The following is a 12,965-nucleotide window of genomic DNA, read 5'->3' as shown; positions in this document are numbered from 1 at the left end:
TTAACAGTTATTTTTTATATATTTATTGTAAAATATATAAATATATAATTAAAATTAAAAATATGTTGAATACCATAAATATTTATTACCCCACAGGTATCTCTATATATAGTATTTGTATGAGTATGGAAGAACACTATCTATGCACCCCTACCTTGTTCCCATCCCTAAAGATAACTAGGTACATAATTATCACTCAATAAGAAACATTCAAAACATAACAAAAATCAATTAGTGCAAATGTTTTTAAAATATTAGTTGTTTTTTAGTGTTGGCATGTTGCACTCCATCACTTGTAGTTTGGTCCTTTTGGATAAGATGGCCAAAAAAGGATCAAGACATTAAAACATTAATAAATAAAAGTTGTATGGGTGTTAATCTTAGACGTTTCATACCATTTTCACTGAATCCTAATCACCTATGCGTGTGATTCGTGACATATTTGATTCATTTCACACTACAAGTAATTCAGTTGTGAGAAAAATGTATCCAATGTTTTCTATATTATCATTATTTCCGTTAAATATAAGGAATATAAATAAATATTAAGAAAAGAATATATGCATTTACATTAAAAAAGTTTTTTACATAGTCATTCTAACATCCATAATTAATTTTCAATCATCTTCGACTTTAATATAAAAGTAATATAAATGAATTATGGATGATATATTTACTATATATAAATCTTTACACTGTTAATACATAAATATTATATTTATAAATAATATACTAATTTTGTATAAATCTTTAAACTTGCAATATATAGATATGAGAAAATTCATTTATTTCAAGAGTAAGTAGAAAAAACATACTTCACATCTTAGTCATTCATTCTAGGAAGATCCAACGCTTAGAATTATTAAATAGATCTAAACCATTAGATATTCCCTAAAATGTGGAGTAGATTTTATTCACTTACTTTTAAAGTAAGTGATCCCTTCCCTATATATATATATAATTACTGAAGTGAGAACATTTCTCATATAAAAATTGTGAAAACAATAGATATGTGTCTTACAAACAATCATAATGGTTAGGATTAAAAGTTAGTTACTTATCACATGATAGTCATGTGCATGTATCTTTAACCATAATCGTTCAATTAAGATCCAATGATTTATATCAAGTGTTCTCATTTCTTACAATAGCACATTGTTCTCACGTAAGTAGTTCATATATATACAGGGAGCTACTCAAGTGAGAATAGTTCTCATATAAAAATTGTGAGAACAATAGATTTGGGTCTTACAACGAATCATGAATGATTAGAATTAAAAGTTAGTTATTAGTCACATGATAGTCATGTGCATGTATTTTTTAATCTTAATTGTTCAATCAAGATCTAAGGATGAATATTAAATGTTCTCATTTCTCATAATTGCACATTATTCTCTTAAATTATTTTATATACATTTGTTCTCACCAATGGTTATTAAAGTAACTCATATTTTATAATTTTTTAATGTAGTTTTGTAACTTTTTATTTAGTAAGTTACCACGGTCCTTAGAATTTATTTAAATCTACCAATTTCATCCCTAAAATAATAAAAATTCAAATTAGTATTAAAAAATTATAAATATGAGTTAAAAATAATAACCAACAATGACTATAATATCCCAAAAAAATAGTTATAAAATCATTAAAATGACTAATTTGTGAATCATTTTGGATTTTTTAATTTTTGAAGAATAGAATTAGTACTCAAAAAATATGAAAAACCCATAAGTAATTTCCTTCCGGATGAACATGTTACTTTCCATTTTTGTTAAAATGATATTTTCATATCAGTCAAAATAGTTAAAATAATGATTTACTAATTAAATCAAGTTATATATTTATAATAAATTTATAAATATAAATATTTTTATTTATAACATATAATTCAATTACTAAATTATTTAATGATTGACTACATTACAAATAATTATAAGTTATTGTAAAAAATATTAAAATATTACGTACATAAATTAGTTTTAAATCATAGCTTTGACCAATTTTGATCAATATGACATAGTTTTGCTCCTTTAATGAGATATGCAATACGTTACAAAATATATATATATATATATATATATATATATAAATAAATAAATAAATAAATAAATAAATAAATAAATAAATAAATAAATAAATAAATAAATAAATAAATAAATAAATAAATAAATAAATAAATAAATAAATAAATAAATAAATAAATAAATAAATAAAGCTTAATTGTTTCTTCATTTTACTTAGACCAATTAGAGGGGTAGAGTTTCACTTCCTTATGTACAGTATACGTGGGCATTCACTTAAATTCAATTAAGTTTTTTAAATTTACTTTTTATCCTATCATCAATTTCAATTATATGAATATCTAATAATTTAGATCTACTTATTAATTTAAACCATTGGATTTTCCTAGAATTGATAGCTAAAATATGAAGTAAATTTACTTTTGGATTAATAGGTCACTCCATATATATTATATGCACTATATAGTTTGAGTTTAATATATATACAACACATCATCCACCATTAGTTTAAATTATTTTTGTTTGATAATTAATAATGACCAAATTATGAATAATAAATGATGTGTCAATAATGTAAAAATAATTACACTATCAGTATATATATATTAAAGAAAGAGAAAAAGAAAATCGCGCTACTATTTGTGTTTTTGCCTTTTTGGTTGGGAACCATGACTTTGTGGAAAAGTATAAATGTTTTGGTTGATTTAATTGGACCATCATGTCTAATTTGAATTTTTTCTAATTTAAACATAAACTTATAATTAATATGAATTAAATTATGATCTAAAGGTCGAACCGGTGGCTATTAAGGATTGGGACATGTGATTGAATCTCCTGCTCATGTTATTGTAATTTGGATTTTATTATCAAATTTCCTTTATCTATAAATTACCATTAAATTTTCGTTATTAAGGATTTGACTTCTACCCTGCACCTAAACTTTTCATTAGAATTTTTTTTTGTCTCAACATTACCAATTAATAAGGCTTACAGTCACAATGTTTTCACTTTTCAAGTATTTAACATGTTATTGTATGATTATTTTACTTTAAAATTAAAAGCATTAATAATAAAATAATGTAGAAATTTCAAGGTATAGAATGATCACTAAAATTAAAGGCATAATTGCTCTATTTGTCATGTAAGTTAATTTTGTGTTGAGTTGGAGGAAGTGAACATTGTTAAATATGTAAAAAATAATAACGTCCATTTTATTAAACGTTGGTGAATATTAAAGTAATACATTCAACAACGTACTAAATGAAGCAAATAATATTAAATGTATATTTGTTTATAATATTTATTCGTATTTGTTTTACTTAGTATTGTTGATTTCATCATACCTATCATTTAATAGCATTTTACAAACTGATGTTATTATTGAATGTGCAATATTAAATGAGAATTTTGGCATAACGTAGTTATACCATAATCTCAACATTAGTTTTTGCCAAATAACATTAGAATATTTTGTTTAGACTGATTAACTTATATATATTTTCAACATATGTGTCAATTTCAGTTAACATGTGACTTTTTTTAATCCGGTAAAATTTAACCTTTGGACTAAGGATGCAAACATAAATATGAAGAACTAAAATCAGATGGAAATAAATTAAGGGATGAAAGTAAAACAAACAATTGCATTAATGGATAAAAAAAGTAGTTCTGCACACAAAAAAACTCGTTTTTTTTAAAAAGATAACTTAATAATTTAGATTTTTTAAATTACAAATGGGGCACATTAGTTGTTGGTTAACATTTGTAATGACTAATTTGGTCATTGAGGATTTTGTCAAAGACGAAGTTGGCATATAAATCCACACCTTTTGAAGTATCTCTTAACATCCTAAGATGATATCTTGAACTAGAATGAATATTTTTCTCAAGTTTAGCATGCATCTTTCAACACTTGGCAAAAAATTGATTGAACTAGAAAACGATGGTTTAAAAATATATCTCCTTGGGAAATAGATCACTTCTCAAACATTTTGTCTTACATTGTATAGTGATATTAACATCGTACCATTGAGATACTTATATGGTGATCAATGGTTTATATATATATATATATATATATATATTAATGTTAACCTTGGAAAATTAATAAAGAAAAAGATAAATAATTTTATTTATCCCATTTATTAAAATAAAATGTGTAAATATAAGATATATCAAATTTTAAATATATGATCAGTTTTAAATAATTTTGACCAATATAATTACATGATCTGTATAATTTTTATACCATACTGATATGATGATCAATTTTCCAATTGAAGTAATCGATACAACTTAGTTTTCTAGTTTAACTAGTGGGTACTACTAATTTTATATCCATGCTCTAGATAAGTGTAGTAGTTAGTCAAAAAAATTATATTATATACTGAATTTCAAATTAAGTTAGAGAAAGTTATATACGTTTATTATTTTAGCTTTACAAATCCTTGGCTCAAATTAATATAATGTGTCTTACTTGTGAACCATTAACTAATGACACATCTTACCTGTGTATAGAAGGATGTATATACTGAAATAATTGAAGAATATAAAAGTTTCTTAAATTTATTTTTTCTACAGCAATTATCACAATTTAGCATAAGAATTAACACATAACATTAATAGATAGAGTGACCCAGTCACATTTATCAACTAATAGATATTACGAATAAGACTGACTTAGTTATTAGATGGTCGTGGTTAATTATCTTATTTTCTAGGTTTCAATTTGAGGCAACCCTATCATAGACATAAAAATAATTATGGTAAATTTATTTCAAAAATAAATTATACATGTTCTATAGAAATACCAAAACATAGAAACAATTTCATATTATCCCATCATAGTTTCTTGACATCAATGTCATCATTTGGAGGCAGATAAGAAGTGGTGAATGCTAAGAACTTTCGTTAATTCTATGTGAGTATTCCACTTTATTGAATTCTAGAGGCTATGTTTATTACATTTCTATAGAATATCAATATGTTCATATTCTTTCTTTACCCTATGATGTGTTTTAGAGGGAATAAAACATTCTCTAATAAAATCAACCATTAATATTTTTATACCTTAATCAATTAATATGTATCACCTATAAATTAATAAATAAAATATTACTATGTGATACATGTCATCTTTTAACAGAATAAAGTATCTCCTAAAATTAGGAGATAAATTATTTTTTCCAGTCACTACAATCATGATATGTGTCTTTTTTTTAGTTTTCAGAAATATATTTTATAGAAAATAGTTAAATAAAACATGTATTATGATATTAGTGAATGGAAGAGATAACTTATCTCATGAGAAAATACTTTATTCTCTTATTTTAATATAAAGAAAATTTATAAACAGTCTTAATAGAACATATAAACAGTGATCCTCCACATAATGATAAGACTATTTGCAAGATTCCAAACAACTTTTCTATTTGATAAAAAATATATCATTTCCTTATATGTTTATTCCTTAGGAGTTTCAAAGTTGGAAGTCTTGATTTTATCTTCTTACCATGTCTACATCTATATGTATTTAATTAATTGATTGTGCACATCAATACTCAAAGTTCCTTGTAAAAAAAAATTATAATCTTTTGTTGTTTTTCCACCAACCCAATCCAACAAACTTTTGTTAATATATTATGAGTTATCAAGTGGTTGTGTTGTCAGATACCTGTCTATAATCCCTCTTGAACTTAGTCAAAAGCCTTACCTGAGTTTTCTTCTCTACCTCAACACACAATTCTGTGTTCATCATCACAATCTTCCTTGTTTTTCTTATTGCTTCAGGTACACTTTATCTATGTGGTTATTAGTTTTGAGGATATGCTTTATATTTTGTTACTATAAGGTTCATTCCATTCATTATATAAGATGTTCTCTATGTTGCAGCCCTATTGATTCCTTGTGAATTATGCAGTATAAGAAGAGTATAGAAAAGGGTCTTCATTTTCTAATATTCCTTGTGTTAAAATTTTGTCTACTGCCGAGTGCACGAGGATTCGACTTAGTGTTAAAATCTGTATGAACTTTTTATTCCCTTTCCTTAAGAGGGTGTTTGCTCAAAAAGAGTTTTGTTTAATTTTTGTCTTTTTCTGCACTTTGATATATGTACTCATCTTCCTTCAGAAATAATAAAAAGAAAGATATATGTACTCTTATCTTGGGTAGATTTCAATAAAATAATTGTTCTGGTAGGAATTTTTGTGTTGTCTCAAAGTAAAGCTTTATTTGTTATTGGATTCTTTAAAGTGATAGGTACCTTCCTAAAGGTTTTGTGCATGGTCTTCAATTTCATCAATGTAATATAATACTAGTTTCTGAAGGAGTCTCTTATGCTTTAACTTCTTAGTTTATGTTTGTAGCAGGAGTTTCATTTCTGTGTTTTTTCTGGCTAGAGTTAAAGCAACTCAACGTCACAGAAATTCCTAATGTTTTTATTTTATTTTGGCAGATAAGTTAAAAATATAAGTGAATGTCTGAAGAATCTTAGACCAGTACTGATTGTTTTTTCTTCAATTTTAATCATTCATTTGGTTCTTTCGATTCGATTATAGTCCATCTATATGCAGAGGACATTATTGTGTATATTAGTGTAAGCACACAAGTCTATATTATTTATGTTTCTCTTCCAAATATAGTGCGGCACACTAGGTGATAGCCTCGTACACTGGGCCGCTCTTTTAAATATAGTGAGGCCTCTATGTTAGGAATGCTATTCTTTGTGGCTAAGGTGGAACTTTATATGTCATGACAAAAACTAAATTTGTTGAAAGGAAGTTCGAAATTGCTTTGTTGGCCAAGGGATCATAGTTTCAACTTGAGTAAATTTGATCTTAGTGTTCATCTAAGGATCAAGTAAATTATATAAAAGTCTAAAGCATGGAATTGCATTGGATTACTTCAATGTTTAGATAAAAACACCTTGAATTGAAATATTTATCAACCAGTTTATTCATTAGGCTTTCTGTATGTAAAGCACTGAACTCATAAATGTTCTGTCATTTTTATAAGTTGGTTGTTCTAACTGAAACTGTATTCTAATTTTGTTTTCTTATATTTTGTTTTTCCAATCTCAACACAGGCATCCTGGAAGGTTCAACAAGATTTTTTTATCAGTGAGATCTTGGTCAGGATTACTAATTCTGAAGGTGGGAATGGTATAGTTAAAAATAATGCTCCGAAGTTTTAATCAAATGCCGATTTTATAGCTTTTACCTCTCTCATCTTTGTGATGTTTTGTGTACAGATTGAAATTCTATGTCGATGGTTACATCTTCAGAACTGGCTGCTAAACCATGTACAAATGCCAAGCTCTGCTCGCTAAAAGAAACTTGTGTTAGACCAGGTTTGACCTCCGAAAATTTTGGTCCGGATAAACAAAGAAGCGTGTATATGACAGATTCTTACTCCAGTGAGAGTTATGAAAAGTACTTTCTTGATTCACCTACAGAAGAACTGATACAAGTATCCTGTTCTGGAATCTTAGGAAATTCAATTCGACCTGACGGTGTTTCTTATCAGCTCAGATCTAGTTTAGGGGCTTCTATGACTGCTAATAACCCTTTTGATATTTCTTTCATGTCTACAACACATCGTAACGCCTATCAGTCCAACTATGGATCAGGTTTCTTGGAAAATACTAACTTGGATCACCTTGATTTCGATGGGGAAATGAGATTAAAACTACAAGAATTGGAGAGGGCATTGCTTGATGATAATGATGATGAGGAAGACATATTTGCTACTGTTCAAAGCATGGAGATTGATCCTGACATTGCGGAGTGGGCTGATCCCGTTCAGAATATGCTGCTTCATGACTCACCGAAGGAGTCTTCATCTTCAGATTCCAATCTTAGTAGCATAAGTAGCACCAAAGAAGTATCAAATAGCTCTCCTCGAACCCCGAAGCAATTGCTTTATGAATGTGCTCGTGCGCTTTCAGAAGGAAATAAGGAGGAAGCCTCGTCTATGATAAATAATCTCAGGCTGATAGTCTCAATTCAGGGAGATCCTTCCCAAAGAATTGCAGCCTATATGGTGGAAGGACTTGCAGCTCGAATCGCTTCATCTGGAAAATGTATTTATCAAGCTTTAAGATGTAAGGAACCTCCTTCTTCCGACCGTTTAGCAGCTATGCAGATACTATTTGAGGTTTGCCCATGTTTTAAATATGGATTTATTGCTGCGAACGGGGCAATTTCCGAGGCCGTTAAAGATGACAAGAAGGTTCATATAATAGATTTTGACATCAATCAAGGAAGTCAGTACATAACTCTAATACAAACACTAGCTTCAAGGCCGGGTAAGCCACCCCATGTGAGATTGACTGGGGTTGATGATCCCGAGTCTGTGCAGCGATCCGTTGGAGGCCTAAACATCATAGGACAGAGACTAGAAAAGCTTGCAGAAGTGCTTGGATTGCCATTTGAGTTCCGAGCAGTGTCATCGAGGACTTCTATTGTCACTCCATCAATGCTCCAATGTCGTCCCGGGGAAGCAATTGTAGTGAACTTTGCATTTCAGCTTCATCACATGTGTGATGAGAGCGTTTCAACAGTAAATGAACGAGACGGACTTCTTCGCATGGTGAAGAGCCTGAATCCAAAACTTGTAACACTTGTGGAACAAGACATGAACACTAACACCACCCCCTTCCTCCCGAGATTTGTTGAAGCCTACAATTACTACTCTGCTGTGTTTGACTCACTTGATGCAACTCTTCCTAGAGACAGCCAGGACAGGATGAATGTCGAAAGACAATGCTTGGCAAGGGACATTGTCAATATTGTCGCATGTGAGGGCGAAGATAGAATAGAACGGTACGAGGTTGCCGGAAAATGGAGGGCAAGGATGATGATGGCAGGCTTCACTTCATCCCCAATGAGTACAAATGTAGTAGAAGCAATTAGGAAACTCATTGAGCAGTACTGTGATAGGTACAAGATAAAGGAGGGAATAGGGGCACTTCATTTTGGATGGGAAGACAAAAACTTAATTGTTGCTTCAGCATGGAAGTGACCAAACTATCTTTTCTTCAGTGGTACACATTTCTGGTAGTGTTATTGTATTATTTTCTTGCTTGCTTGTTTGGTCTAATGTGCATGTTTAGGCATGGAGATTTATCTGTATACTAATGTACAATCTCAAGCTAATACAAACCTTCATGTTATTGCAAGTGTTGACACTTCTAGAGGACAACAATGCTTAGGCTTGTATTGACATCATTCCTTGTTAGCAATTATTTGGTTAGGATATCTAGTCATGTCGATAACCACCTCGACACAGTGAGGTTGTTTACCTTGTGACTTGGAGGTCATAAGTTCAAATCCCGTAAACAACATATTTACTTGCGAAGATAAGAATGTATACATTTATCTTCCTTGGACTGGGATCCTCGTGGACTGGGCTACTTCTGAACATGCAGAACAACTATGTGGTCTGTAATTGATAGAGCATTGAACTAACTAGTTAATGATGTATCATAATCTTGCATTTCCTCTTTTATTTAATTTCAACTTTGCTACCATGTTGCACTGAGATGCTGATAGCTTTGTGCAATAGTCATATTATATTTTGTTGGTTTTGAAAAAACAAGGAGAGAAGTAAATTTTAAGCATGTGAATGTGGTTATGAATTGAGATAAACAGTGTCCTTCAGGCCAGTTAGTAATGCAATGATGGAGCATAAGTTTGACTATGAAGAAATCCATGATTTGTGTGTAATATCTTATTAACCTTGAGACACTAATAATTAATGGATCATGATGAAAGTCCTAATTAGGATAGGGGTGTATAAAAAAAGGGACTTTCCACATAATGGATTTGGAAAAGATAGATTTAAACATCTTTATCCTAATTAGTCAAGAGATTATTTGAGTTTGGCACCTTCCTACAGATGACAACGGGTATGGGTGGACACGGGTAATAGCTACCCGTTTCAAAATAGGAGAGCATTACCTATATTCGCTCGTACCCATACGGGTACCTGTGTGTGGGTATTCGCAGATATTTCTGGGTACCCGCAGATACAATGGGTACCCTCAAGTTTCATATATTATAAATGAATTTTTAATTTTTTACTTTTATTATGTTTCAAATGAGATAAAACTTAATTATTTTTGCACCTTTTGATTGAATATTTGGCAAAAATGTTAAATTTATTAGTGTTTTCTATTTGTGTGATTTTTTGTTCTCATTTCCATAACATATATTTTTTTTGTAAAACATGTGTGTTTCTACACATGTAATAACATTTGTAAGGTGTTTTACCACCAAACTCAATAAAATATGTAAACAAAGTAAAAGAGAAAAAATGTACATAGTACAATGAATGTTAGAATAATGTACTTTTTATTTTAATTAAATATAATATATTAATCATATAAATAACGGGTACTTGCGGACATGGTACCATAATACATGTACCCGCCCGTATGTACTACGGGTACTTTTAAAAACCCGTTTATAGAATTTGCGGGTACTCATTTGTGACCCGTACGAGTTTTCCTCGCGAGTACATATGGATATGAGTTTTTTTGCCATCCATATACCTTCCATGTATAATTTAATTGTTATTTCAAAATTAATAAATGTGTAAGGTAAGAATAATTATTTTAAGAAGACTTTATAAATATATATCTTTTATGTGATTAAAAGTCACTTTTCCCAATGACAAATCTTGGTAAAACACAAATACAAATTAAAACTAATGTAAGAGATCCACTTAGGAAAGTTAAATTTAAGAATAGGAAAATTCATCTTAAAAACTTTGATTACATGTAAAGGAGATATACTAAGACAAAGACTAGATATTCTATCTATCTATACTTTTATACTATATATAAAGGAAAAACATAGTGTAACTATACCATAATATAATGAGTAAATACTTATTTTAGTTCCTCATATTTTTCGATCTTACCATTTTAGTCCTTTAAAAAAAACCTAAAATGATCCCAAAATTTTTAAATGTGGGTCAAATTAGTCATTTTTGGGTCAAATTAGTCTCTACTAAGTGTTGTAAATAATGAAAAAAAGACTAATTTGACCCCATTTGAAATTTTTGTGGACCATTTTGGTAAGGTCAAAAAATATGAGGGACTAAAATGAGTATTTACTCTAATATAATTTATGTTTTCCTGTTTTGCTCTTAATACATTTTAATTTATACAAAAAAACCATATAATTATATATAACTACCATCCTCCCACCTTAATTAATTTGATCATTAAAGTAAAGATAAAAAATATAATATGAAATACACCCAATAAAAATTACTGTATAAAATACATTCAATATAAAATATATATTTTAATTCATCAAAATAAAATATAAAAAACTTAAATATTTGATACAAAAAATAAAAATGTGGCACATTAGTAGATATAAAAAGGAAATAAATGTGAAGTAGGATAGTTGAACTTAAAAAACAAATGTGAAGTAGCCAAGTTTAAGAGGACAAGCAAACTAATCAACTTCTTGTTGTCAAGTATATTGAGATAGGTCAAAAGTAGGGGTGACAAAATTATCCAGAATTGAAAATTCATCCAAATTCATTCAAATTAAATCCATTCAAATCCATTCCTTAGAATTAATGGATTTAAATGGATATAATCCAATGGCTAGTGTTGATAATGGATGGATTCCATTATATCCAATGAATATTCATGGGTATATCCATATGGATGGATTGAAAATCCATCCAAAAAATTAAGATAAAAACAATTTTTTTCCAACTAATTCAATATTAATATAAAAATTCTCTCTCACATTTCTAAGCACAATTCCACACATTTTACAAAAGTTGAAAATTGCAATTGTGATTTTAAAAAGTGCTTATCAAAAAATTATAAAAGATTTCGGCTTTAGTGTTTTACCCTAACATCTTATTGTAAAGTATAAATATATCATTTTTGTAATTGACTAATGTGATAATATAATAATAAAATGAAATATTCAGGAAGATGGACTGTTGCATATATCTTATGGAAGTCCCAATTATTAAGAGTGTAAGCAGTTCCGGTTTAAATCTGAAACCGATGAAACTGAAGCAAACCATAAAATGCGGTTCGGTTCAACTCTGCGGTTCGGTTCGATTATGCGGTTCGGTTCAGTTTTTTTTATTTAGAACTATTAAGTTTGGTTCGGTTCACGGTTTTATAAATTTTGGAACGGTTAGAACCGAAGCGCATATTAAAAAATAATTTTATTTTATATTTGAACGGTTAAGGTTTAAAGTTATGAGATAAAATATGATTAAGAATTTAGAATTATTAATACATATATGCTATAAATAAGATACAAATAGAAAAAATAAATTAGTAAACAGACTTAGATATCTATTATCTCTATTATTCATTGAAAAGATAGAAAGAAAACTAAAAAACTAGTATAAATTTTGTCAATATTCAGAGATGAAATTAATTAAATAAAGAAATTAAGGAACTAAAAGAAAATAAATGAAGAATTCGAGGACATTACTAATGATGTGGAGTATTAGGTGTTGTTGTTGGACTAAAATATTGGTACCAAATTTGTCATTCTTAAATTTTGTTGAACATTGTCGAAGATTTTGTGGACTAAAATTTCAAGTTTGTAGTGCGTTGAGATGTTGAATTATTATTGTTTTACTAGAAAGAGTATTAAATATTTTATTATTGATGTGTTTAGTATTCATTTAGTTGACTCTATACCTTGCAAATTTTGTTCATCTATTTCTTAAAGGATTTTCTTTAAATAAGTTAAAAAACTGAACCGTTAATAAATGGTTCAGTTTGGTGCCTAAATAAAATTTACAGTTAATTGAGTAGAACCGAAGCGTATATTTGTGTTAGGTTCAATCACTAAATTGCGTCAAAAACTGAACCAAACTTTTACATCCCTGCTAATTATGTTGCACCAAAGATTCTTGCATATAAGAGTGCTTATAAAAAACTTCACAAATTC

At 28.7% G+C, this 12,965-nt stretch overlaps 1 protein-coding gene across 2 annotated transcripts; it reads left to right on the top strand.

Annotated features, from left to right (window-relative positions):
• Window positions 5,614-9,227, top strand: LOC109334596 (scarecrow-like protein 1). 2 transcript variants are annotated; one of them, XM_019570451.1, is made up of 3 exons: window positions 5,614-5,808; window positions 7,103-7,169; window positions 7,268-9,227. In XM_019570451.1, exon 3 carries the CDS (start codon window positions 7,279-7,281, stop codon window positions 9,037-9,039), a length of 1,761 nt encoding a protein of 586 aa, XP_019425996.1. In that variant the 5' UTR covers window positions 5,614-5,808; window positions 7,103-7,169; window positions 7,268-7,278; the 3' UTR covers window positions 9,040-9,227. The 2 variants fall into 2 exon arrangements, with proteins under 2 accessions (XP_019425996.1, XP_019426004.1); XM_019570459.1 differs by lacking the exons at window positions 5,614-5,808; window positions 7,103-7,169 and having other exon boundaries at window positions 7,439-7,528; window positions 7,630-9,227.

The sequence above is a fragment of the Lupinus angustifolius genome, chromosome LG02, assembly GCF_001865875.1.
Source record: "Lupinus angustifolius cultivar Tanjil chromosome LG02, LupAngTanjil_v1.0, whole genome shotgun sequence".
Taxonomy (NCBI): domain Eukaryota; kingdom Viridiplantae; phylum Streptophyta; class Magnoliopsida; order Fabales; family Fabaceae; genus Lupinus; species Lupinus angustifolius.
This window is presented reverse-complemented; position numbering and strand designations above follow the sequence as displayed.

Coding starts and splice junctions, on each gene's coding strand:
- LOC109334596 (XM_019570451.1), top strand. CDS start 7,279: ATGTCGATGGTTACATCTTCAGAACTGGCTGCTAAACCATGTACAAAT.